Source organism: Pocillopora verrucosa, chromosome 14, assembly GCF_036669915.1.
Source record: "Pocillopora verrucosa isolate sample1 chromosome 14, ASM3666991v2, whole genome shotgun sequence".
Lineage (NCBI taxonomy): Eukaryota > Metazoa > Cnidaria > Anthozoa > Scleractinia > Pocilloporidae > Pocillopora > Pocillopora verrucosa.
The window spans coordinates 3,521,391-3,547,123 of record NC_089325.1 but is presented as its reverse complement, the minus strand read 5'-3'; the positions used below and the strand labels follow the sequence as shown (position 1 = coordinate 3,547,123).

Below are 25,733 nucleotides of genomic sequence, written 5' to 3'. Positions count from 1 at the left end.
GAACCTCTTGATTGTTAAACAAATTCTCCTTGCCAGTACATCAGGAAATGTATAGAGATCAGTATGGAGAATATGCATACTGATGTTAAAGTGTAAAGGGTTAGTAAGGTGTCTAATCGTTCATGCTAGCGCCCAAATTTAGTGACTTTATTCTGGATATTTAAGAATCGAATAGTGACAATCTTCAGCGCACCAGTACAAGAAGATTTATTACACAAACAGAATTTCCTAAATTTATGATGTAATAACTTTAATCTGAACATATGCAACGATTTGAAGATTAAATTATTTGTATAAGTGACCAAATTACCCATATTGCGAATGATCAACTAGTACACGACAAGAAAAGAACTCTCTGCAAATATACTTGTGGGTCCGCTTCAACCTTTTGGAGGGTTTTGCTCATTGAGGGAGGAAAGCTGTAAAACGGGCCGCAACAGTTTCAAAGAGTTTCTCAAATAGTCTGCACTTGTCGAAGAATCAAGATACAATGTTGTTATCAAAGAGCTGACTGAGTCAGGGTTTTCTGAGTCGTCGGCAGCGGTGTTCAAACAACCTGCGAAATGCGTCGCCAAAATAGAAATCTCCTCTAAAACTGCGTCTGTCAATTTACGCACGCATTGCGCACGCACAAGAGACGAGGTTTCCGTAGCCTGCTCAGCTTGATGGAGTAACAGTTCTGTAAACTTGTGAAATGATTCCACGGTACGAGCCGTGAGCTCCGCCAAGCTTGAGACGGCTGTGTTATAAATTTCAACTCCGTCTTTGCTCCCCGGAGAATCGTCCTGTTCTTTAACACAAGAAGCAATCCATTCTCTTGCCTTTTCCTGTGAATAAATGATCTTGTCCGCAGTAAACGGCAGGTTTAGCGACTTGACATTGTCCAACACGACCGATTTAAAGTCTTCAGCCCCTTCGACATCAGCGTCGTTGTCGTCGTCGATGTGAAAAACTTCCTCCACGGCTCGTAACAAAGGCTTCAGCATGTGAAGCTCGTCTTCCGTTAAATCAATGATGCAGGATTCAAGCTGGAGGCAAAAGGTCGACACACGCTTAAATGAGCTAAACAATTACTGCAAACAATTTGTAACTAATATACTTGTATCTATAATTCATAAACTTGAACATACCGGACAGACATTTTCTGGGTGTTTTCCATGATTGGAGGGAATTATAATCAATCATGTTGTTATGGGGCGCAAACTTTGATATTGTATTAGAGGAGGGTGGGGGGAAATTGCTTCAAGCAATGCTGTAGCTTAGGGAAATCGAAACTGCATGTGGTGCAGTGTTCTCCCTTAATCTAAGCGTGACAAGTAAAAGAAATTTTAAAACCGTTCAAAAAACCATTTACCCGTTGAATTTTTAAGAATTTCAGGCAGTTTTAGGCGGCAATAAAAGGAATACAAGTGGTAAGTTGTAATGGTTACAGCCTGAAAAGGAGAACACTGCTGATGCAGGCATTAGATGCAGTTGTAGCTGGCACATTGCAAGGTGCAAAACAGATGCAGTTGTAGCTTGCACATTGCAAGGTGCAAAACAATTTACCAAGGGGGAAGGAGGATCTAACAGGGACTGTTTAGTGAATTAAGAGCCTAATGTCAATAACTAAGTCTTTCTGTTGCTCACCTTTGCCTCACTGTCACGTGAAAGCATCTCCAGTGCTTCTAAGTGAGCAAGTCCTTGGAATTTGTCAAACTCGCCGCATAAGTCTACCATGGGTGTGGTTTGTTCAGCTTCAACTGTAGCTTTTTGTTCAGATGCTTCTCTGGCCTCTCTTAAAACCTAACAGAAGAAAATTTCAATTTCCTTGAGTAAGACAACTGCCAAAAGCTGCTGTTTTCTTTATTGTTGCAGGATGGTTCATACTGGAAACAGAAACTGTGTCCAAGGTGCATTTACATGCTTATTAGTTGTCACTACAGAGAATGTGTCTCTGGAAGGAGGTTGCTACAGTTAAGAGGACAGGGGTGGTTGAAAGTAGATTTGACTTTCCTCTTGTGTCCAGAAACCATATTAAAGAACTCCTCCTACCAATCCCTTCCAAATTCTTGGTTGCCACCCTTAAAATAGCATATCAGCATAATATAGCATATCAGTATTAATCTAATTGCATTCTATCACAAATACTGCCATCTGATTTGCTACACCACTTGCTATCTATTATGTGATAGATGAAGCAAGTCAAGTTTGTAGCCTAACACTGTGTGGTGGTTCACAAAATAGAATAATGACCCTGTCTTGTATTAAGTTTATAATATATCTAAACTAATGCAATTAGATTATTTGCTACCAATTTCTGTGAATAATTATTGATTTGCACTTGTCCTCATCGACTTTCACACGATAAGCTCCTACTCTTATTGTTCATTATGAACTTGCCTGAGAGAGACTTGGGCCTTTTCCTGCAATTTGTTCTCTTTTTTGCCTCAGTCCTGGATCACCCTCAGACAAAACAGTCATTGTCTTTTTGCCAATAAACTCCAAAGCACCCAGCCCTCCTGATACCAGCTCAATTCCAGTGCTCTGCACCACACTGGTCAGGTTTGATACACCAAACCCAGAGAAGAAAGAATCACTAGTAGCTGTTTGGTGTAAAAGGGAAAAATGAAACAAATAATTGCAACATTACTAGTCATCAGTGTTATGAAAGTGTTTGCTTATGCAAAATTATGACTTAACATGTGACTAGCCTAAATTGACAACCTCTAACCCTTTAACTTTCAAGATCGAATTGCTAACTCTCCCCTCTTGCTGCTACACATTTTCATGTAAATTAGTTACTAGAATGTGGTGTTAGATTAATACAACAACTAATACCAGATAAGTTTGGGTATTCTCATCACCTGTGTTCTGAACAACATATGGATATTGTAGGGAGAAGTTACAGGTTTAACACTTGTGGGAGTTAAGGTTAACACAGTAAAAACAGCAGTAGATGTGTTCAGGGAAAAAATTCTGATGTTTATTATGTTCTGGAAAATCTATCAATATCCTATTAAATTCCCTTCTCAAGATGTAATTTTGGTTTTCTAATTTCCCTTGAAAAGGATGCCTTTTAAAATCTGATTTTTCCTTTATAATGTTCAACAACTCTTCTAGAGATACAAATGAATATAATTTTCTCAGAAACTAATCTAAGATGCTTATTGTACAAGATTTTCATCTCTTGTTCTTCTGAGGGACTGTTTTCACATACAAAAAATTTCTCCAGAAAGTACCAGTATGAGGTTCTTAAGAAACTGCTCCAATATCCACAACAGAGACAGTAAGAATAAAATAGTTCAGTAAGATAGCCCAGAAATTATCCTAACACAGAAGCAGAAACCACATCTACAACTAATGAATAATCTTGGTCTAACATGCAAATCAAACATTAAAAACCATAATTTACTGACCTTCAGTGGTGCTATCACCTTTCCTTTCCTCTGAATGTTCAGAATTTTGTTCCTCTGTCACTTTCTCCTTTACTTGTTTTTCTTCTGCTCTCACTTTCCTTGCCATCTCCTCTGGGTCAGGAACACCAAGTGTTGTTTCTACTGTTTCAATAACAGAAGACAACCCTGATGTGACAGAAGCTGTTGCTTGAGAGAGCACTGAGCTCCAGCCTCCCCACCCCCAACCTCCAGAGGTACTGGCCTTGGATGCTTCTTGTACTGGCCTCTCCAATGAACTAGTCACAAAAAATATTTATGCAAGTTTAGATCCTATTTGCTAAAAGCAACCTGAAATCACTTTCTCTTCAGTTTTCTTTCACAGCTCTCAACCAACACATTTTGGAAACAAAAAAATCCTGATACATAGTCTGACTACAAAAAATGTTTGTGAATAGCCAAATTCACCATCCTAATTTTATAGAAGAGCTGATGATCATGACTTACCTTTTAAATGAAATCAGTCATGTATTCCTAACTTTATACGCAATTAATGTACATAGCATTAGAAACAGTTAGGTGGAGAAACAATAAGCAAGCAAAGATACATAGCCAGGCTTTCACTGAACTTAGGCTCCTTTGACCAATAGCTTTTCTTTTCTTCCCCATCCTACCCTAACCATACTCCCCCATCCCCCCCTTACCAAACAATTACCTGTCACGCTTTATATCTTCAACTTGATCACCAGCATTTGATTCTGAAGCCTTCGTCTGCTGCTGCCTTTTTTCAGAGTTTCCTGCAGCTTCTACTCTTTCCTTAGCTAACACATCAACCTGGTTCACCGCAATCTGATGATCGTTGTGTTCCATTGTCAAGCTATGGTCTGTAAGCTCTTCTGAGTCGAGTTTGATATTGTCTTCTTTCTCGCTTATAGCAGCAGTTTCCTCATCCTCGGAGGACTTTGATGCCCTAGTTTTGGCGTTTTTCTCGATTGTCTCACTTGACTCAGTAGCTTGCGAATTCTCATCTACACTCTTTTCGGTGGAAGGTGAATTCTCGTCCTGTATCACAGTGGATTCCTCTTTTCTAAGGTATCCCTCTACGATGTTTTCCTGCACTACGTTTTCATCCATACTTGAATTTCGCATCTCCAGCTCTTCTTTTTCGGAACTAATATCACCGTCTGAGGTTGCCTGCCTAGTTATTGAGGCATCATTCATGCCAACTGATTCTTTCGACGTGGAATGTGGAGATCTAATGTCAGCTGACGTGGCGACTGCACGGGTAGAATGTTTACCGTGTTTGGTTCCATCTTCTCCTTCATCGGCGCTTTCGAAAGCTTCTTCTTCGTCGCTGCTGCCTCCCTCTGCATTTTTGTCTCTGATCTCTTTATCCATGCGATGTCTTCTATCGCACTTCAAATAAAACCACGAAATTCGTTCTAAGTGTTTACAGCGTTCTTCAGAGAAAGTACTCAGTGATGGAGCGAAAGTGTAAAGACTGGGTCCGAATATTGATTGCCATACTAGCGCGCGGGAACTCCCGCGGGTCTCAGCTCCCGAGTGTTCGAGAACGACAGTAAAACCTGTTCTCGTGTTTGAAACTCGTCATTATTCTGGAAGAGCGATAACCCATAATATTTCAAGGAAAGATGTAGGACAAAATGACATGAAAAAGATTATAACTTAGCGAAGCAAGTTTTTCGTCAGAATTTTTTCTCTCTCTATTTCTTTACCGAGCTTAAAACTTTCCATCTTTCGTATTCTATTTACAAAAAGATAATAACTTATTTTACGATAAGTATTTAAAGGGTTTTAAAGGCTTTTAAGCAATTACAGTTGCTACGATGGACTCCAGGCGATAGAGAAGTAGTTTAAGTGAGAATAGATTAATCAAAAGGTATACTTCCTCTATAAAACAAGGTCTCCGTTTCATTTTAGAAATCCAATGAAATCTGATTTGCTTTCTGAGAGGAAAATTAAAATCACTTCACAGAGACACCGCTGGCCATGTTCTCAGTCGCGTACGCTTTGATGGTCATTCCATTGCGGTTTCATTTATCAGCTAAAAGCGCGAAGACTGTCATAAATCAAAGTCAATTAATGTTTGATGTCTAAAAATGAGGTTTTTGTTTCATGCAAATTGCAAGATCGTGAAAGGATGTGAGTTTTATTCTACAGCACAAAAAGGTGAGTTCACTTATGATTTTTCCGACAATTCTTTATATGTCAGCATTTTATATTTTTTTTACCATCAAACTCGTTAATTGCCCGTTCATAATTTTAAGTCCAAATTGATTGACCATATGGTGAGATTCACATTGAGTGATTCAAGTCTGCTCTTACTGTTATACAAATGGTTAAAAACATTGGCAAAATATATTACAGCTTCCGAAAATATCTGGCAAAATTCGTTTCTTTTTTCAATTCTTTTTTATCCCAACTTCTGCCTTATTTACGCCAGCTGGTGGGGTTGATAAAAATAACAAAAAATTTAAAAAAGAGCGAAATTTAGTTTCCTCTTGACATCGATGAATTTTGCTACATCAAAAAACTACTGACATTACTACAACATCACTATTGCCCACTAATTATTTTATATTTATTTTAAACATTTTCGAGTAAAAACGTGAAAGTTTTGCAATGCATTCAATCACTTGAGCAGTCCGCCTTATTTTTTTACGTAAATGACCGCAAAAAAAATTAAGTTTTTCTGTTCCTTCAAACTATTTCATTTTTTGCTCTTCACAAATCATCGAAACGAGTATAACAGTAAATTTGATTAAAACTGAAAAAAGGTGATCTTTGAACCCAAGACAGGAAGTAAACAAAGCTAAATTTTTCAAAATTCCCAGTTATCTCTTTGTGAATCAACCCGCAAAATCAAAGCTGCGAAAATATGTACGCAGATCTTTTTGAAAATCCAACACCTTGACCGGCACCGTCTGTTGTATGCCGCTTTGGCGGCAATTACTGTAAGAAACGATTGATAACCTAAACTATTCGCCATGAACAGTTTTCTGTGATCAGCCATTTTGAAGAGCATCTGGAGGGGAAACGTGCGCTTCAAATTGCGTGGTATACATTGAGAAGAAACGGTAATAAAAAGGTGAGTTTATTTTTTTGTTATATATTTTCATTTAGAATAACATTTTCACTCACCTCTCTCGTATCTTTTTTAAAACAAGGATGGGGAGATTGAACGGGAAGATCAAGTCCCTTAAGACGTCACGAAGACTATGCACCATGTGATCATGCAAGCGCAGTAAAAGCTGCAATGAGATAACAACCGAGCTATTCAAACAAAATTCGGACATCGGTTTTCATATTACCGTAACATTTTAGTACGCTTGATTTTCACACTTTTTCTGTGAGTATTCCTCTGAAATGTTTAGAAGTTAAACTAGTTGAAATCTCATACAGAATTCAGTCTCTTAAAACAAAGAAATGGCAACGGACAGAATATGTATGTTCGCAAGTATTGATGGTGGTTTCACATAATATTTTCCTGGTGTTGAATTTTGTAACCCCTCTATCTCAGTTTATTTTTATCCTTAATTGAAATTGGCTTCATGATTTCGACCAATTTAAGAAAAACCCACGACAACTGTCTTGAGAGAAGTCTGTTAGGCCTTTCTAATACCTAAAGTCGGTGCGCACGAAGTTCTTCCTTGTTAATTCACGGTAAGAGTAAAAGTTAAACTATGATATTCCCCTGCAACATTTCTTTCCTCTACTCATAGGTCGTTTCTGAGGCGACATTCCCTACGGACTCACGACGTAGAAGTGTATCCGGCCCGTCTTTAATCTAATCCTGATTTACTCACAGAAGAAACCTCATTAAGTATGCAGTCTTCATATGACAAATCGTGGAAATATTCCCTGTTTATGAAAAATCCTAAGGAACGCGCGGGAATTTTGTCTCGTCTCTTCTTCTCCTGGATGAACAACTTAATGAACATCGGCAACAAACGGGTTTTAGAACACAGCGACCTTTACCCACTTCTAGATGAGGACAGATGCAAAGGTCTAACGGAAAAGCTGGAACAAACATGGCACGAGGAAATACGAAACTCGCACATCAAGGGACGAAAGGCACGACTTTCCAGGGCAATGATGAAGGTTTTACCGTGGAGCGACTTCGCCTTAGCAGGTCTCTCTCTTTTCATCGCCGTGGCCTGTAATATTCTACAGCCTCTGTTACTTGGCCTTCTGTTATCTTCAATGCTACATGGTGGGAATGTGCAATACGACCGCTGGCTGTGTTTGTTTGCTGGTGGGCTCTGTTGCAGTGCTTTGTTTCACATACTGGCCATGAATCAGTATCAGAGCAAGGTGGACTACATGGGCATGCGCTGGAGGGCAGCTGCCATTGGTGTCATTTACAAGAAGGTACAAACGATTTTAAAAGGGCAAGATATTTAACTTAAGAAAATTAGGTGTAGACCGCGAAGAGAATTCCGTCGTAAATCAGAAACCTGCCGCCAGATCAACCTATTCCTAAACTGTCTCTACTGTCGTGGAACCTAGCCACCAGGTTCTCCCTTTCCTAAAAAGAGAAATCCCTGGGAACGAGTTTGACTGTTAAGATGAAATGTGTTTGTCCAACATTATTAAAAGCATTTTTATAAAGAATTGAAACTCGCGAAAAGGCCTAGTCATTAATCAACAGATGGATTGCATGTTGCTATACATCTCAGCGTCTGTTGATGAATATGCTAAAATGATAATTTAGCACTGGTTCAGTCAATATCGCGGACGAGATATGCATAAGATATGCATATATGATGAAAAAAGTGGTCTTTTAATTTTTTCGTATCGTTTACAAGTGGAATTACTGAAATTATATTTTTGGATGTGTTAAAAATATTTATACACAGAGTAACGTTTGAATTACGTGTCTTCCATGAATAACTCAATTTGACTGTTTCTTCGAGCTTTAATTCCAGCGCTCTGAATCGTGGCAAAAAGGATGAAATAACAACTTATATGAGAAATGAATATCTCAACTTTTCTTGCATTCTTCTTTCAATATTTATTTTTTCAAGATTTTCAAGTTACGGCTCAAAGATCTCACGCGTGTCCAACCTGGTCACATTATCGCTTTGATTACCCATGATGCTCAGCGCCTGGATCAAATCTTTCAGAAAGTGGGATACACTCTGCAGGGGCTCGTAGAACTTGTCACCGTGACGGCCCTGATCTGGCGCCTTGTTGGTTTCCAAGCGGTATCCGGTATCATTTTCTTAATCTTCCTTCTGGCCTATTACATCGGTATGTGGGACGTATGTATGAAATTACGCCTGCGCATTGCACGTTGGACGGAGCGGAGAATGGGAGTTATGAAACACATCGTTAATGGAATCCGCGCAATCAAGATGAACACGTGGGAATGGCCTTACAAGAGGAAAGTGGAAGAGATACGAAGGTATGAGAGATCCCGTATGACGCGATGAGAACATTTGAGTAAGTGAACAGAGATGCAGAAAAAATGTAGAGAAATTTATAAACAGCTGATAACTCTTACAGCAAGAGTCTTCTTTGGTTCTAGACGTTGGGAGTTAAGATCAGCAGAGTTATTGTTTTGTGTTCTTAGGAAGAACCTTCGCTCTTCACCCAGGAATTTTAATGAATATTGGTGAACTACCAGGGGAACAAGAGTAATGCTGGGGGGGGGAGACCTTGGTGGCGGGGAGGGCAGGACAGTAACCCGAGATGGATTGGCGTCCCATTCAGGGGGAGTTGCAATTCTCATAGTTGCTTTATATAACAGAAACCGCAATAAGCCACGGTAGGGGCACCACTTTTCTCTATTGAGACATAACTCTTTTACCATACGATAGCCATTGAGATTTGGAAGTCTACGAAAGTTATGCTTTATATAATAATCGTGCTCCATAGTACAGTGGAGTTTCCCTGCCTTCAAGGGAATCTATTTAGCAAAAACTATTCCAGATACCAAGTATACGAAATTTGCATCAGTGGGAACTGTCTAGGTACTTTCGGAATGTGACATTTTGGCTACCTCAGCATAAAGGATTCTTTTGCCTCGCTACTTAAACATGTTTAAACAGACAGGCACAACTAATTCTCAATTAGCATTCTGAGTTAGTTAGTTTCAGCTGCTGATAAATGTAGTCGCCCTCGAAAATATTCATCTACTGAATAAATCTTGATCTTCAACAGGAAGGAACTACAGTATGTCCGCCAAAAGAGTGCCATCTTATCAACGTTTGAGACTTTTCTTCACACAAGCTCCATTGTGGCGTGTTTCATATCGCTAACAGTTCTCATCATCACAGGAGTGGAGTTGTCTACTTACAGTATCTTCATGGTCCTCGCACTGATAAGGACAATCCGTCTGTCTGCCTCATCCAAGTTTGCCGCCGGTGTCAATTTCATCGGTGCTGTGACGGGATCCTTAGGGAGAATTCAAACATTTCTGGAGCTCGAGGAATCTGTTTACTCGGAAGACACGTACAGCAGGAAGAGAACCCGCTCGAAAATCCGCTCCTTCTTAGATTTGACTGACGCCGAGATGTCTAAGTACCTGTCTGCGGAAGACGTGACAAAGATCTCCAATGACATAAGATCTGGAAAGAGCGTCCCACAGTATGAGCCTGTACTGATCAAGCAAAGATCTCTCGATGCACCCGACAATCCTTCGAATGATATTCATGTGACCTTTGAAAACGTGTCTTGTCATTGGGGAGGCGGAAATAAGTCTGTCGTGCTGAGGAACATTACTTTCAGGGCGGCTAGCAAGGAACTGACTTTAATCAACGGTCCTGCAGGGTGCGGAAAATCCTCCCTCCTTGCAGCTATCCTTGGGGAACTTCCTCCAACTGAGGGATACATCTCCTGCGTGGGAAAGATTGCGTATGTGCCTCAGATACCTTGGATTTTCTCCAACACCCTTCGTGAAAACATTTTGTTTGGTAAGCCGTACAATCCGTTTAGGTATCAGGCCATAGTTAACGCGTGCAACTTACAGAAGGACATTGACAAGCTTTCGGATGGCGACCTGACTTTCGTGGGGAACAATGGCCTCAGTTTGACAGAAGATCAGAAAGCTCGCATGGGAATTGCAAGGGCAGCATATTCAGACGCCGATATTTATCTGTTGGACGACCCCTTTGCACCTGTCGATGCAAGAGTCGCTGAGCAGGTTTTTGGTAAATGCGTGTGCGGGCTGCTTTCAAAAAGAATACGAATTCTAGCGAGCCGCCAATTACAATACGTTGAGCGAGCGGATCAAATTTTGACCATGCGCGCTGGGACAATTGTAAACGAAGTTACGTCACAGGTGATGGGATACCGGTCCGTGAAGCTCCACTCGCCCGGAGAATCCCGTGAGAGGGAGAGAAAGTGTCCGAGTAACAAGACGGTGGAATTTGCTATCGAAGAGGAAATTCAAGAAAAGTATCGCACACGTTCGAACCTGTTTGAAGAAGAAGAAATGATGGGGCCTGTGTCATGCACAATTCTGTGGAATTATCTCAGAACCGGCGCCTGTCTACCATTCATCGTTGTATTTGCACTGTTTACCTTTGTCGTTCAAGGTAAGAAATACAAGAGAAATAAAGTCTTACCGCAAATACAGGGATAATTCAGGAACAAGGTTCTAGAACAGCAGTAGAGTAAGTGTGAGGATCGTCCATGACAAGCACCTTCCTGAAATTTTAGGGGTATTCTGTAATATTTCACTATAGTTAATAAACACTTTCTTACTAATGAAGAGCGAAACACGTGCATCCTAAGAACTCCTGATTTTTCCATGGCGGTGCACGATTGTTAGCATAACGAAAACTGATTCGAACCAATTTTTCAACAAACTTATATCAGCTTGCTTAGCAAGATCGGCATCGCTCTGCTGCTTTCATTTAGCTTTACCTTTACCTATTTAATGAATGCGACTAAAAAAAGTTCGAGAATAGTTAAAATTCTCTTCGTTCTACAGGAGCCATTCTCATCCCGGACATGTGGCTATTGCGCATGAGTGAGTCTGCTACTCTGTTGAACCTCGATCAGACCACTTGGTATATTTATGCCGCTATGGTGGGCGGAGTATTCATGCTGTCAATCATGCGTGCTTCGTTTTTCTTCGCTACCACCTTACGTTCATCCGAACGCCTTCACCAGAATATGGTTGTTTCTATTCTTCGTGCACCAGTCTTATTTTTTGACACGAATTCAGCCATTAGCATTTTGAACCGCTTCTCAAAAGATATCGGGTGCATGGACGAACTTTTACCAAGTGTATTTCTGCGCGCCATTCAGATAACCCTATTCGCCATCTCAGCCTTTCTCCTCCCAGTGGTTCTCAATCCGAGCGTACTTTTAGGTGGAATACCGCTGTTCGTTTTGTTTCTCTTATTATGGGCTTACTCTCTCAAAACCGCGCGCCAAGTTAGAAGACTGGAGATCAGCTCTCGAAAGCCAGTGGTATCTCATTTCTCGGAGACATTGATGGGACTGGTGACGATCAGGACTCACAGTATGCAGAAGTCCTTCACAGAGGATTTCTATGGGTTCGTGTAAATTTTTTCAATTACATTTTGCATAACATGATTTAGTATTATCTGACGCTATCTTAAACGCTGCCTCGTCATCAACTACACCGACACTAAATGACTAAGTATCTTCAACAAACACCTAATGGTGTCTGTATATAATTAACTTGAATAATTCCGGCTATTACTACTTTAAAAACAGTACTTTAATACTGACAGTCGAATGTCTCTGCATTGGTATTCTTCTAAAGGTGTATTTTTAAGGGATCAAAGACAAAGGAAAGCTAATGAGTTATGCTACTCTTTCCTGTGTGTCTTGGGAAACTTTTTACGTTCGGAATTTAAACATATGAAAGCCTTGTCTCTCTCTTTTTCCAAGGACCATGACACAATAATAATTCTATTATGTGATAATTATTCATATCATAATAAAACTCGCGGTTTGATTTCTGTTAGTTACCAAGATTCACACAGTCAAGGATGGTGCATGACTACCTCATGTTGGAGCTGGATCGGGTTCCGCCTCGACTCAGTGTGCGTACTCTTCATTGTTTCAGTGGTTGCTGGAGCGTTTTATGTGAAGCTGGATGCAGGTATTTTTGAATGAAAGTAACTGCCGCCTTTTTCATACAGTAAATTGTTTTTAGAATGTTTTACTGAAAGCTACAGAAACAAAATGAACTGGTCAGGAAGCCGGTACCTGCTTCTCTGTACTTTAAATTTTGATTGCAAAATATAGCTTTGGGCCCTTCAATTTACCTGGACTTTTAAAATTTGACAATCGGGCCCCTGGACTCAGATTATTTAAAGATAATATGTAATATCTATTTGGCATCGCCTGAAATCGATTGTATCGACTGGTTACCTCGGGAAACAGTACGAGTACTTTGTGAGGGTGACTTGATAAACATTTAAGAGATTTTGTTACTAAAAGTCTAATCCTATCTTTAAACTGTTTCAGCCAGCACCATTCTGTCACTGATCTACACCCTTCAGTTGTTGAATGATGTGTCGCAAAATGGCGTCAAACGTTCCTTTGAAGTTGAAAATTATATGAGTGCTGTTTATCGCAACTTGGCCTGCGCAGAGATTGTACCAGAACCTGGATACGCCATGGAGATCCAGCCTCCAGTGCCATGGCCAAAAGACGGCGCAGTTTCCTTCGAAAACATCTCCTTGAGCTACAGTAGAGAAGGGTCCAGGGTATTAAAAGAAATCTCCTTTGATGTGTACCCTGGGGAGAGGTTTGGCATCACAGGACGTCCAGGAGCTGGAAAGTCGTCTATCATAAATGCACTGTTTCGATTGGTCCCGGACTGTGCAGGTAAGATAATGATTGACGATGTCACTATTAACAACCTTGACCTTCAAAGGAGTAGGCGTGGCATTTCAATTATTACCAAGGAGCCAATCCTCTTCATGGGCACACTACGCATGAACGTGGATCCATTCCTTAGCCATACCGAGAGGGAGATCTGGGAAGTTCTTGAGAAATGTCATTTGAAGTCCTGGGTCGAGAGCCTTCCCAAACAGTTGCAACAGGACCTCGCGGATTGTGGAGCTACCCTGGGTCCAAGTGAGCGCCAACTCATCTCCTTTGCACGTGCGCTTCTTCAGAAAAACAAAGTCATCGTAATAGACGAGGTGTCGTCCACTGTGGATTACAGAACGGATCGCCTCATTCAAGAAATTATCCGAAACTGCCTCCTTGACAGCACTGTCATTACCATTCCTCATCGTCTGAGCACGATTATTGATTACAATCGTGTGATGGTGCTTGACCGCGGAAAAATCGTGGAGCTGGACAAACCGGAAGTGTTATTGAAGAAGGATGCAGGTTACTTCGCGCATTTGTATGGAAATCAATGCCCATCGTAATCTCTTGTGCGCAGACCTCCTGCGTTTACCCACACAAGTTGGACCTTGGTGCGAGATCTAGTGAGTTTTATCTCATTCTACAATAGGGAGTATATATAGTTATAAGATAGCTAAGGGAAACTATAGTGAGTGCGAAGATTTCAATCTTCTTTGATAGCCTAATTACTTAAATAAGAACAAATTCTGTTTTTGACAATTAAGATTACTCGTGTAGTCAGTCGTAGTACATAAGGGTACTTTTCTCCTGATCTAAAAAATATTTTTTATTATTTTTGTGACACTATAATAACCATGATCTTTGAAGGTTGATTTTGGCTAAAATGCCACTGGTTAAAAAATTATAACGTCAAAAGTACCTTGTTTTTTTCGCCAATGACAGATTAATCTAAATATTGAAGTTCATTCGATCTACGCCAATGCATCAAAATGTCAGTTTTGGTTGCCATGATAAAATAGGTTAATATGAACTGGAAAGCAGAGTTTCGTAATTTCGTTATATGATAATTAGATTATGATCAAGCTAAGAACTGAATAAACTGTTGTCACAAGTGATTTTCCTCGTTAACCGTCCGTATTATTGGTTTCCCTTACGGCCCTCCATTTCATTAGTCGCAATGCGCAATGAGTTATGGCTCTGTTGCATGTACTCGCAATGTTGTATTGTTATCTGCCACATGCACTGCAATCGTGCATTACGTTTTGTGTACATGTTGTTATTTCCGCTGTCCTCCCGTTGCGGTGCTCGCTATGAACCCTTTAACTCGCAGATGTGATTAACATGTAACTTCTCCCTGTAATATCTATACATTATTCAGCAATAAGGTTACGAGAATACTCTAACATGTTAACTAGAAGTTGTTATTTTGATCTAACTCCAGATTCTCTTAAATAATTTACAAGGAAATGTGTAGGAGCCAGAGGGGAGAATTAACAATCAAATCTTGGGTGTTAAAGGGTTATTAGATTGTGTTGGATGCCAAGAACCGATTATAACCTGATTTTTGAGAAGTCAAAGCCATCTGCACAGTTCCTCGACTACACCACCATCTAAGTAAGTATTCAGGCCCGCTCACCGACATGACGATAGCAAGAGAATAAATTGGAAAGATGTTGGTGACAGTCCATATAGGCAACTTACTTTTATTGAACGGAAGCATTTTGGAATGAGATATAACTCTTTTTCATATCTATTTGATAGCTCAACCTTAATTCTAAACAATTACATTAAAGCAATAAAACTAAATGACAGCTGAACACATGTTCCAAGATGATAAAAACCAGAAGAAATCAATATGTTAAGCTGATGTTTCTAAAAGGTATCATGAAAGGGTTTCCCCCAAGAAAAACACTTAAAAGGAAGTCTGCCAAAAATTAGCAATTAACTATTCTAAGAAGTATTTCCTTGTATGATGAAATTTACTCAAAGCCAAACCCTTCGGAAAAACAACCTGAGTTATGCGTTAATTCTTAAAGTGCTTTCATCAGATCATATATAATAACCACTCTTAAAACTAAACGATGAACAGGAAACAATAGGATCCCGCCGAAGGTGACTAAATTAATTTATAGAACTATAATCATAGATAATAAGTCTATTCTAAAATTTTCAGAAATTTCCTCAAAGCCGATTACGGATCCGCTTGTCTGTATTAAATCTAATTAGAAGATGTAAAAGTAGCTCTTCGAGATGATTATATTAATTTTGCGATAACCCTAAACGTGCTATCACCATATAGCATAATAACCACTCTTGTAACTAAACAATGAAAAGGAAACAGTAAATTCCCTTTTTCATCGAAAATTACCGCTGAAGGTGACGACAATGATTCATTAGGGACTGGTCTTTACTTATCGGCCATGGGGGTGGAGGAGTTTGGCAGTTCATCGGCAGTCAATTTTCTGTAGTCCGCCCTTTGTACTCTGTTGGCGACGACTGACCCCCCCCCCCCTTCTCCCTGAAAATCACGTGATCCTCCAAGATCCTTCGCCCCACCCCAGGCGAAAAATTCTAACTGATCCCTTGAAAAAAGGAATGATTATACTTTTGTTTCAGCCGGAAGTTGTGTTTCCGGCTTCGCTACTGTGAGATACTCACTTTCTTGCACTGGAAGTGGCAGTTGATTAGACTTTTTGTCCTTGGCTGGCCTTATAGTCCCCTGTACATCAAGCCTTTCCACATCATTATTGCCAGGCTTTTTACATGCTTGCCTTGTACGTCTTTTTTTCACGATAAGGATAAGCGCCACCAGCACTAAGATCATTAATGGAACTCCAATTGCAACGCCAATCATCTTACCATGTGATGAAGAAACATCTTCCGCGGAAGCTGAATCCTTTTTAAAGTGCTCTGTGACTGGAGTGGACACTTGCACTTTTGTTAAGGTTGCCAATGATGAGGCGGAGAGATTGGCCTCCGCGTCAAGTACCCTTGTACTGACACTCACATTAGCTATCACCTTGCTACACTTCTCTGATCTAAGCTCGCTGCACTGCTTGTTTTTAGGCACCCCCGGCACTTGACACTCTGGCTCAATGATGTCGTCCGTATCGTTGCAGCAAGCGGAACACGGTCTACACATGCTAAGCATATCTTCTGGGTAAGCTCCAAGCTTACAGTTCGTCCCGCACACTGCCTCAGAGGTCAGGGTGCAAGGGCTGATAGTCTCTCGATATTCTCCACAATTCATACAACTCTTGCACGCCCCGGCTTCGCTCTTAGATGAATAAGTTCTGCCTAGCTCACATGGCTTACAAACGATGGGTGTCTGTGGCGATATTATATCACCACAGTCCACAGAGAGACCTTGCGCCGCCGGACACACCAAGCAGTCCTGGCACTGAACTTGCCCCGTTACTGAATCCCAGATGGTTATACTGTTACCTGGACATGATGAGGCGGAGACAGACATCCAGAAGACAGACACCACGGTCATGTATGGTATGCCGAAAAGTCGATTAGAAGAGCACATCAGAAATCTCAAAGCTAAAACTTTTAGAGCTGTTCAATTCAGGGCTTGGGGTCGTGCTGAAAAAGAAAGTCATTTTGAGTCAAGTGAGCTCAAAAGCAGCTGCTTTATTGGCAACAGATGGGTTGGTCAGAAGAACAAACGTGAGTAAGATCTGAAACATGGAGCGACAACGCGGCATTACAATTTAATAGTTGGTAGGATGTCCGCATGCAGTAGGATATGTCATGATATCGATTCATCAGTATTATCAGCTGGTAAGACCCCTATTTCCTCGAATAAAACATGGTGTTCGGCTAATAGGTAGCATCCTCATTAAAAGGAAAGGTGCTTAATTGGAAGGCATTGATCATTGCTGGAGCTAAAAAGCCCTCAAATGAGAGAAACAGAAAGGTTTTCCTTCTGCCCCTTTTATCATTTTAACCAGAAAAGACATTAGGAGGGGAGATGGCGCCTAATGGAGAGTGGGTGCTAATTTCCCATTTTGGTCAAGGTGTGTAAACGTCTGAGTCCTTGTCGGTTGCAAATCGTATCGTATCGTATCGATCGGTGGCGAAAATCAAATGCGATATAAACCAATGATCAAGTTCGCAACGATCAACGATTTATTAGTGGACATTTGATTTGATAAACTTTAACATAAAGCAAGTTTATTGATTAATGAATTCCCAACGAAAATCAACAGCATCCCCTTCTTGGAGTTTTCATATTGGGTCAAAGAAATGTATCAAAGAAAGGCCCTTACATTGTTTAAAGCCTTGCTTAAATTAAAGCAAACTGAGTCCTGAAATCTTGGATCGCTTGCTAACGATAGTGTTTTGATTTCCTTTCGGGAATCCAACGAACTGAAATATAACAGTAAATTTTCCCAAATACATCGATTAAAAACAAGACAGGGACCTGGTTATCCTGGAAACGAGTTCTGAAATCATTCCAAACAGCATTATCTCGTTTAGAAGTGCGCAACTAATGCAAATCCCAGGCGTTTTGATTGCGACGGGGAAACCAACGAAATGATGAGGAGGACGGAAACGCGAACACTAGAAGTCGAAGAAGAGTCGTGTCCAGACTCTCCGCGCGCTCTTCCGTTCTCAAATGACGCTCCCGTTCTCTTGCTAAATCTCTTGTATGTATGGACGACGGCTCCCTTCCTTAGAAAGAGAGGAAGCTCCCAGAGGCATTTCATCGTTTGAGCAGAGTCGGATAGAGAGCACACAGTTTGCGATTCCTTTTGTATTCAGAAAAGGTAACAAAAAGCTCAGAATCTATAATGATTATGGCCTTCTAAGATCTAACACGCTTCACGACAACGTGAAGGCAATAAGCTGGGATCAAAGCTGATTCGACATTCCTTAAATGATCATAACCGCAAGGGAACCACTATACAGCGCTTCCAACCATACAGGTTGTATGTGTTTAGAGGCAAATGTATGAAGCAGTTGAACCTAAATGTTTTAAGTCTATCTGGGTAAAGTCATTCAACACGAATGGACCAGAAGAAAGTGAGATTTCGGTATCGTCTTAAAATCGTTTCACATCTAAGCCTCTATGTCAGCTAAGGTATAAAGCAATTTTATATTCCGTTTACAGCTGTAGATTTTGGGTTTCCCAAATGCGGTAATGACACGCGACACGCGGGTTATCGGTAAGATTTTTTTAAGGTCAGTCGCAAACAAATAAAGTTTTCTGATTTTGGTTGTTGCGCACTTGCGTTACAAATCGTCAAAAACTGACAAATGGTGTCAGTCATCACTGTGACATTTTTTACCTTCAGTGGTTCCGGAAGTTGAAACCGTACATTGCGCAATTGACGTGAGTCGGTTAGAGGCATTCAGGCTCCTTTTATTTTTTCCATCTGTTTGTGCATACAGCAATTAGATAAGAACAAGATTTGTTTTAAAAAGTTTTTAAGGCCTAAACCATTCTGAGAAGGAAAGATAAATAATTGAAAATTGGAGGGCATTTGTGACCCTTGTAAAAAATATCTTGCATACCGTGACCGTGGAGAACATCTTTAAAATTTACCTACACTACTAAAATTGCGGCGAACACAATTCGAACTGGATAAAATGTGAGACTTGTGAGGAAAGCCAGTAAATTTAGACAAGGCCAGGAACAGAACATCACACCAAGACAGTGAGCATTTCGATTGAAAAAAGGAAAACAAAATACAAATAAGTCATATTTCCGGCTCATGCAGCAAAGTCACGAAATTACACCAGCTGGCTTACAGGCCCGCCATAAACAGAAAAGTTCGAGTCATGATTCTGAATAACAACCAGCCTAGTGGCGACATGAAAATTCTGAATTAATTCAGTCACAGTTTCTCGGGGAAAGGTTGAAATTAATCTTGAATATCAGGAATATACTATAAAACAGCGAACGCAACAGTGAAAGTGATTGATTCGCGTGACCACTCTGGTTAAATGTCTCTTCTCATTTTCAGCTGATCCAATGAAACTTTGAGTTTCCGTTTCTTGTACAGTCACTCTATTCTCTTTTTTTATTCTACCTTTGGACGGAATTCGAACGCGTTCGAAAAGGAAATTGCAAAATAATCTTCAAGTTCTTTAAGCCTCAAAATCAATAAAGTTGAAACCGCAAGAATAAGAATGTTTTGCACATTCAGTGTTTCAGCAGTAAATGTACTTCATCGTCCATATCCCTCACTTGCGCAATCCAAGCACTTTGTCAGAAGATTCTTGTTGCTTGTTTCTTGATTCCTTCTCAACAATGGATGATTTACCAATAATCGGATCCTTGCTTTTGCGCACAGATTATTGGGATCGCCACGTGGCAAACAATACAACTCGCTAAAAAGGGATGTATCATGAAAGGTTTTTCCGACTTCCAAAAAACGATTTTGATATGTTTGTGGAGTTTTTGTTTTTTTCTTCTAATGTTCGATTCGGTCGATCGAGACGTTAGCAAGAATAAAAAGCTAAGGGGTTGTCCTATCTGTCACTATGTGGGCACCCAGATCGCCAACAGGGAATTGCGATAAATTTAGGTCGCGAGTTGCGAAAAAAATCGCATAAGTCCTTTACCCTATATGGAAAGATTTTCTCAAACTTTCAACTACTCAAACACTAAAGTCGCGAAGCGCCGGATGCAGTGAAAAGGATGTCATAAGCAATATATGCGCTTAGTCAGCAAAAACCAACGGCAAGTGATTGAATCATTTAATGTTTGTAAGCTGCACATGAATTTTCCTCCTTCATCAAAGTTAATACAAAAGGTGATGCTATTATCATCAAATCACCTGCAAAATATTCTCGGGTCCATTAACAAAATTGTTTCAGTAATGTCTCAGACGTCTTAGGACAGCAACGTATAAAGAGTCTTTATTTTTACAAACCGCAAAAGATAGTCAGCGCCAAAAAAAGAGGTAAAATATCTCGTGATACATGTCGCAATCTTGCGACACAAAAGAATAGACTAGCATGCCCAGACAAATAACGTCCCTCTTGCCGCTGTCTAAGCGAGGATGTTGAACTCCCTGCGCAAAGTGGTCCAATGGCACGCAACACACGGAATATAAGTCTTTTAGGAAGCTCTTATTTACGGTATAAAAAGAGCACAGTTTTCAGGTCTTGATTGAATCACTCGATCATTCCTAACGCAACCACTATTCCAAGCATCGAAACCCAAATACGGAAATACCAATCATGCCAATTCCATTACTATGCTCTTATTAAACCTCGGTGTTTCCCATACCATACTGAAACTGTTGCACAATATTTGAGATTGAAAACTTTTAATGCTGTTCGTTTGCTTTCATCTTCTTTCGCACAAAAAAACCGATCAATTAATAAAACACTAAAATTATTTTAAGGCTTAGACTTCCTAGGAAGTAATAGATTTTCGCAAGGACATAAAACCTTGACTTACAACTTCATGAAGTCTCGCTGATGGAAGTTAGACGTATTTTTTTTTTCTTGCTTAAAAAACCGGGGAAGGGAAAATGGAAAGAATCAGCCTACCTCTGTGTGGTCTAAAATCGTCGAGCTAACACAGCAAATGGACTGTTAAAAGAACGCCTTTCTGATCACGAACACGCACATCGCAAAGAAATTGTGCCCTTTCGTCTGATGGTCTTTACAATGTAATAAGAGATTATACACTGTATACAGTTGAATCTGTATTAAGCAGTTACTCACGAGGAATGCTGGGGAAAAAGTGATCTTTGGACCCAGGACATAAAACAGGAAATAAACAAAACTAATCAAAAGGATTACCCCCGAAGGATCGCCACCTTGTTGTGGTCGGCGGGCTTGAGTGCCTCAGAGACCCTTAGAGCCATGCCGGCGGGAGCTTCGTCTCATGGTAGGGCCACCTAAGCCGGACAGGTCGAAGGGTAGAGGTTCGACGAAGCGCGATCCACCGGTCCTCCAGGTTAGGGGTTTGGGCACAGAGCTAACAGCCCTGTCCCGTAAAACACCCACGTTACGGAAACGGCAACGAAGAAAATCATCACTACTGGGCGAGACGGGCTTTCAGAGTCATCGAAAGATATTCGTATGAATGACAGTGGTGAAAGCCGAAAGGAAACCGCTGACAGGAAGATGGAAGTCTTGAGCGCCAAATGCAAGACCAGAATTGGATTCTGGAATGTAAGAACTGTATACGAGACAGGAAAGCTTGCTCAAGCCACAGCTGAGATGGGACGTTACAACCTACACGTCTCTGGAATTAGTGAGAGCAGATGGACAGGTTCAGGCAGACACAAAATCAACACAGGAGAGACAGTGCTATATTCCGGAAGAGAAGACGATCAGCACCATGAGGGAGAAGCCATCATCCTCAAGAAAGGTCTCGAGAAGTGCCTGATGGAGTGGAAGCCAATCAACAGCAGGCTCTTAAAAGTAAGATTGAAAGGGAGACACATCAACACAACTATCATCCAGTGTTACGCACCAACAAACGACTCTGAGGAAGACAACAAGGACACTTTCTACGAACAGCTTCAAGCAGAACTGGAGGACGCACCACGTCATGAGATGAAGATTATGATGGGAGATCTCAATGCAAAGGTTGGAAATGACAATAGGAACTACGAAAGGGCCATGGGGAAAGAAGGATGTGGCACCATGAATGACAATGGAGAGAGGCTACTGGACATCTACACCATCCATGATTTTGTCATTGGAACGTTCTTTACACACCGGGACGTCCACAAGCTGACCTGATACTCCCCCAATGGAAGAGACGAGAACCAGATCGACCACCTGATGATCAACGGGATGTGGAGGCTATCACTGCTAGACGTCCGATTGAGAAGGGGAGCTGATGTGGGAAGTGACCACCACCTTGTGACTGCTTCACTGAAGCTGAAGCTAAGGAAGACCGGATCCAGTCCGAGAGAGCGACAACACTTCGGCGTGGAGAAGCTGCGAGACCTTAAACTAAAGACTGCCTTCACACTACAGCTGAAGAATAAGTTCCAGGTACTGGCAGATGCTGAAAACCAGACGCAAGAAGGCTCTGGAGATATCAATGCAAAGTGGCAACAGCTTAAGATACCCTACGAGCAGACCTGCAAAGCCTGCCTTGGAACAAAGCAGAGGAAAAGGAAGAAGTAGGTCACAGAGGATGCCTGACAAGTCATTGAGAACAGAAGAACTCTCAAGAAGAAAGTCTTAGGGGCCGAATAAGAGCAACTGAGAGAGAGATACAAGCAACAATGTAAGGAAGCGAACCGAACAGTGAAGAGGATGACAAAACAAACAAGCGGAGCCACATAAACGACCTTGCAAGCCAGGCAGAAGATGCAGCAAGCAAGGGAGAAAGGTAGAGTCTATAAGATCGCCAAGCTGGTGTGTGGTAGTTACAGTGAAGGCACTGACGCTCCGATCATGGACAAGCAGGGACGACTTCTCATGACAGAAGCCGAGCAAGACGCACAATGGACGGAACACTTCAATAAAGTTCTGAACAGAACACCACCACCAACAGAGGCAGATATACAAGAGGCAGAGACAGACCTGGATGTGAACCCGATCCCTCAGGAAAAGAAGAGATCATAGCAGCTATCAATCCCTCAAGAACGAAAAATCCCCTAGACAAAATAATCTCAGTGCAGAAGTATTTAAAGCAGATCCACAGCTAGCAGTATACCTGCTCTTTACAGGTATCTGGGAGGGGAAGAATCACCTGAAGATTGGACAGAGGGAGTCATTGTGAAGATTCCGAAAAAACGTGCCCGCAACAACTGCAATAACTGGCGAGGAATCGCCTTACTATCTGTACCCAGCAAGATCCTGGCCAAGATCATCATCCAGCAAATAGCCGACACAGTGGACCAACAACTGAGAAGAGAGCAGGTAGGGTTTTGGAAAGGAAAGGGATGCACAGATCAGATCTTAATCCTGCGTAACATCATAGAGTAGTGCACAGAGTGGCAGAGACAACTCTACATTAACTTTGAAGACTTTAAGAAGGCTTTTGATAGCGTGCACCGGGAAGTCTGTGGCGCATCCATCGGGCCTATGGGATATCACAGCAGATTATCGACATCATCAAAAGCTTCTACAACAACTTCACATGCAGAGTAGGCAACAGCGAAACCAACTTTGAAGTGAAGACTGGCGTCAGACAAGGCTATACAATGTCGGCGATGCTCTTCAACATGAGTATTGACTGGATAATGAGGCGCACAACAGAAGATCAGTCACGGGGCATAAGTTGGATCCTCTCCTTAATGCTAGGGGACCTAGATTTTGCAGATGATCTTGCCTTGGTCTCCCATACTCAACAACACATGCAGGAAAAGACGACCCGACTCAGCACTTGCGCACAGCAAGTTGGCCTGACGATCAGCCAAAAGAAGACAGAAGTGATACTGCTGAGCGTGTCCAAACCTAGACCAGTTTAAGTGAACGGAGAAGACCTGCCAACGACTGAAGAGCTCACTTACCTGGGCAGCACAATAAGGCATGATGAAGGAGCTGGGAGTGACATCAAGAACCGTCTCAACAAGGCCAGAAACGCCTTCAGAAGCTCAACAACGTGTGGAGGTCCTCTCTGTACAGCACCAAGACCAGGCTGAAGATCTACCAAAGCTGTGTGATATCCACCCTACTATACGGCTCTGAATGCTGGAGGATGACAGAGTGCAACATCACCAAGCTGTCAGACTTCCACACTATGAACCTCAGGAGAATCCATACAAATGGTGTAGCGTTTCGTTGAATAGCTTGCCATCATCAGACGCTCTAGCTGAATATTAAATTGCTTAGGATTACGTGAAATATTTCGATGTTGTGGCGAATCGTCAAGCTTGCTTGTGGCGTGACGCGAAGGCTATCTCGCGGAAACCACCAAAAATACAAACCGTAAATGGAACAGCGATTTTCTGGGGGGCATGATATCCTTGATCTGTTTTGACATTTTTCAATCAAAGTAGTATCAGAACGCTTTAATTGGTGTACCGGTATGTATCCGCGCTGAACCAACTCGGAAAAATTATTTCTTTTGCAAACACTACTTTTGGAACGCGGAAAAAAACCGTAAGTTAACTTACTAAGTTAACCTAACTGAATTTACAAAGTCTACATGCTAATGTTAATACCATACCTGCCTACCTTACACTTCTACAAGAGATAGACAACTCCTTGGAAATGCAAAGGAGGAGGTAACAGCAATATATTTGTGTTTTCCAGTATCACAACTGTACATTCCTCCAATTCCATCGCACAAGTTTCCAACCCATCTTAATTTTTAGTTAAAGAAGTTGTGATTTTGTTTCATAGATCATTTATTTGTAATATTACTCTAGCTCAAATGAATTTAACAACCCATCAAATTATAGTAGTCAGATAACCCACATTTTAATAGTATTATCTCAACATTATAGGAAAAGCTCGCGGATGGACAAATGGAATTGGCTGCCTTTGAGAAAGCCAATGGACCACCATCAGTTCATTTGGATGAGGTTCTCAAGAAAACGAATGTCGAGAGACAAGCTTACCAAGGAAAATCATTCATTGGTAACCATATACACACTTGCTGCAAAGTAACACAAATTCTACCCTTAGAGAAGGAATTTGTTGAGTCACAAAATTTTATTAAATTGTTGCGGTGTTTTTTTCCGTAGGAAGACAATATCATTGAACTTTGCAGTGCTGTGGTGACAAAAACAGAGGAGCTGTGTCCTTCCTTCCTTTCTCAAGCTAGAGAAAGAAGTGTTAAATTTGAATAAATTTTCAGGTTATGTGCTGCTTGCCACTTTTTCTATGACAGTGCAGACTATCTCAATGATGGCAAGATTGATAAGCTAGGTACGTGAAAGAAAAAACCTGACTTTTATGGAAAACGTGAATACAATAATAAGATCATGTCTTAAGTCAGTTCCGCCTTTTCTTGTTTTCTTGTTGCAGCGGAAGACATCACAAATTTTCTTCAGTTCATTAGGGAAAAATTCCCAGACATGACGATCACACCAAAACTCCATATGCCCTTTTCTTCGACAATGGCACATGAGCCTTGGATTCTAAGATGAACAAGGGTGTGAAGGAGTACGCTCCGAATTTAATATCCAGTCCCAGCATTTTGACCATCTGAAGAAAAAGGACACGAGATTACGTCAAATCCTTGTTAACCACCACATTGCCACGAGTGCGTAACTGACAGGGAAAGTTCCCAAACCTAAAGAGAGAAATTTAAAACAAAAAAACCAGTGAATAAAACTCTTTCCTTTCACTAACAACGTATCGGTTCGTTGACTAAGAGCGAGTACTATTTAGGTAAATCTAGTGTAATTTATTTGCCCAAGTTCTAATTCAGACGAATAAAAGTGTTACCGAACTCTTTGGAACCAAAACTAAAGCTTTCCAGTCGTTTTCAGATTGTTTTGCTTGAAATTCAGTACCTCCGAAATTCAAAACGGAGTCGCATAACGGCCGATCTTAACTTATCAAAAAGGGCCTCGAATGGACTCTCAAACAATTCGGATTAAAACACTTACCTCTGTCAGTTATTCAGTAAGGTTTCAAGTCTTCTCT

The 25,733-nt window shown here is 41.0% G+C and overlaps 3 protein-coding genes and 1 long non-coding RNA gene across 5 annotated transcripts; 2 read left to right on the top strand and 2 right to left on the bottom strand.

Moving 5' to 3' along the window:
- Positions 1 to 127: 127 nt before the first annotated feature.
- LOC131769351 (protein FAM114A2) lies at positions 128 to 4,855 on the bottom strand. The gene is made up of 5 exons (XM_059085075.2): positions 4,090 to 4,855; positions 3,399 to 3,673; positions 2,383 to 2,585; positions 1,630 to 1,785; positions 128 to 1,028 (listed from the first exon to the last, which is right to left on the bottom strand). The coding sequence occupies exons 1-5, from the start codon at positions 4,770 to 4,772 to the stop codon at positions 381 to 383; spliced, it is 1,965 nt and encodes a 654-aa protein (XP_058941058.2). The 5' UTR covers positions 4,773 to 4,855; the 3' UTR covers positions 128 to 380.
- Positions 4,856 to 5,387: 532 nt separating this feature from the next.
- On the top strand, positions 5,388 to 14,601 carry LOC131769357 (ATP-binding cassette sub-family C member 4). Its single transcript, XM_059085081.2, has 8 exons — positions 5,388 to 5,564; positions 6,391 to 6,483; positions 7,118 to 7,766; positions 8,423 to 8,802; positions 9,561 to 10,936; positions 11,335 to 11,905; positions 12,344 to 12,480; positions 12,849 to 14,601. The coding sequence occupies exons 3-8, from the start codon at positions 7,221 to 7,223 to the stop codon at positions 13,763 to 13,765; spliced, it is 3,927 nt and encodes a 1,308-aa protein (XP_058941064.2). The 5' UTR covers positions 5,388 to 5,564; positions 6,391 to 6,483; positions 7,118 to 7,220; the 3' UTR covers positions 13,766 to 14,601.
- A 202-nt stretch (positions 14,602 to 14,803) lies between these two features.
- Positions 14,804 to 21,340, bottom strand: LOC131769395 (tumor necrosis factor receptor superfamily member 10B-like). The gene is made up of 2 exons (XM_066161452.1): positions 20,715 to 21,340; positions 14,804 to 16,790 (listed from the first exon to the last, which is right to left on the bottom strand). Exon 2 carries the CDS (start codon positions 16,732 to 16,734, stop codon positions 15,802 to 15,804), a length of 933 nt encoding a protein of 310 aa, XP_066017549.1. The 5' UTR covers positions 16,735 to 16,790; positions 20,715 to 21,340; the 3' UTR covers positions 14,804 to 15,801.
- LOC136278116 (uncharacterized) lies at positions 17,841 to 25,531 on the top strand. 2 transcript variants are annotated; one of them, XR_010716204.1, is made up of 4 exons: positions 17,841 to 17,977; positions 24,587 to 24,719; positions 24,827 to 25,010; positions 25,110 to 25,531. It is a non-coding gene; the product is annotated as an uncharacterized lncRNA (long non-coding RNA). The 2 variants fall into 2 exon arrangements; XR_010716203.1 differs by having other exon boundaries at positions 24,827 to 25,531.
- Positions 25,532 to 25,733: the final 202 nt, after the last annotated feature.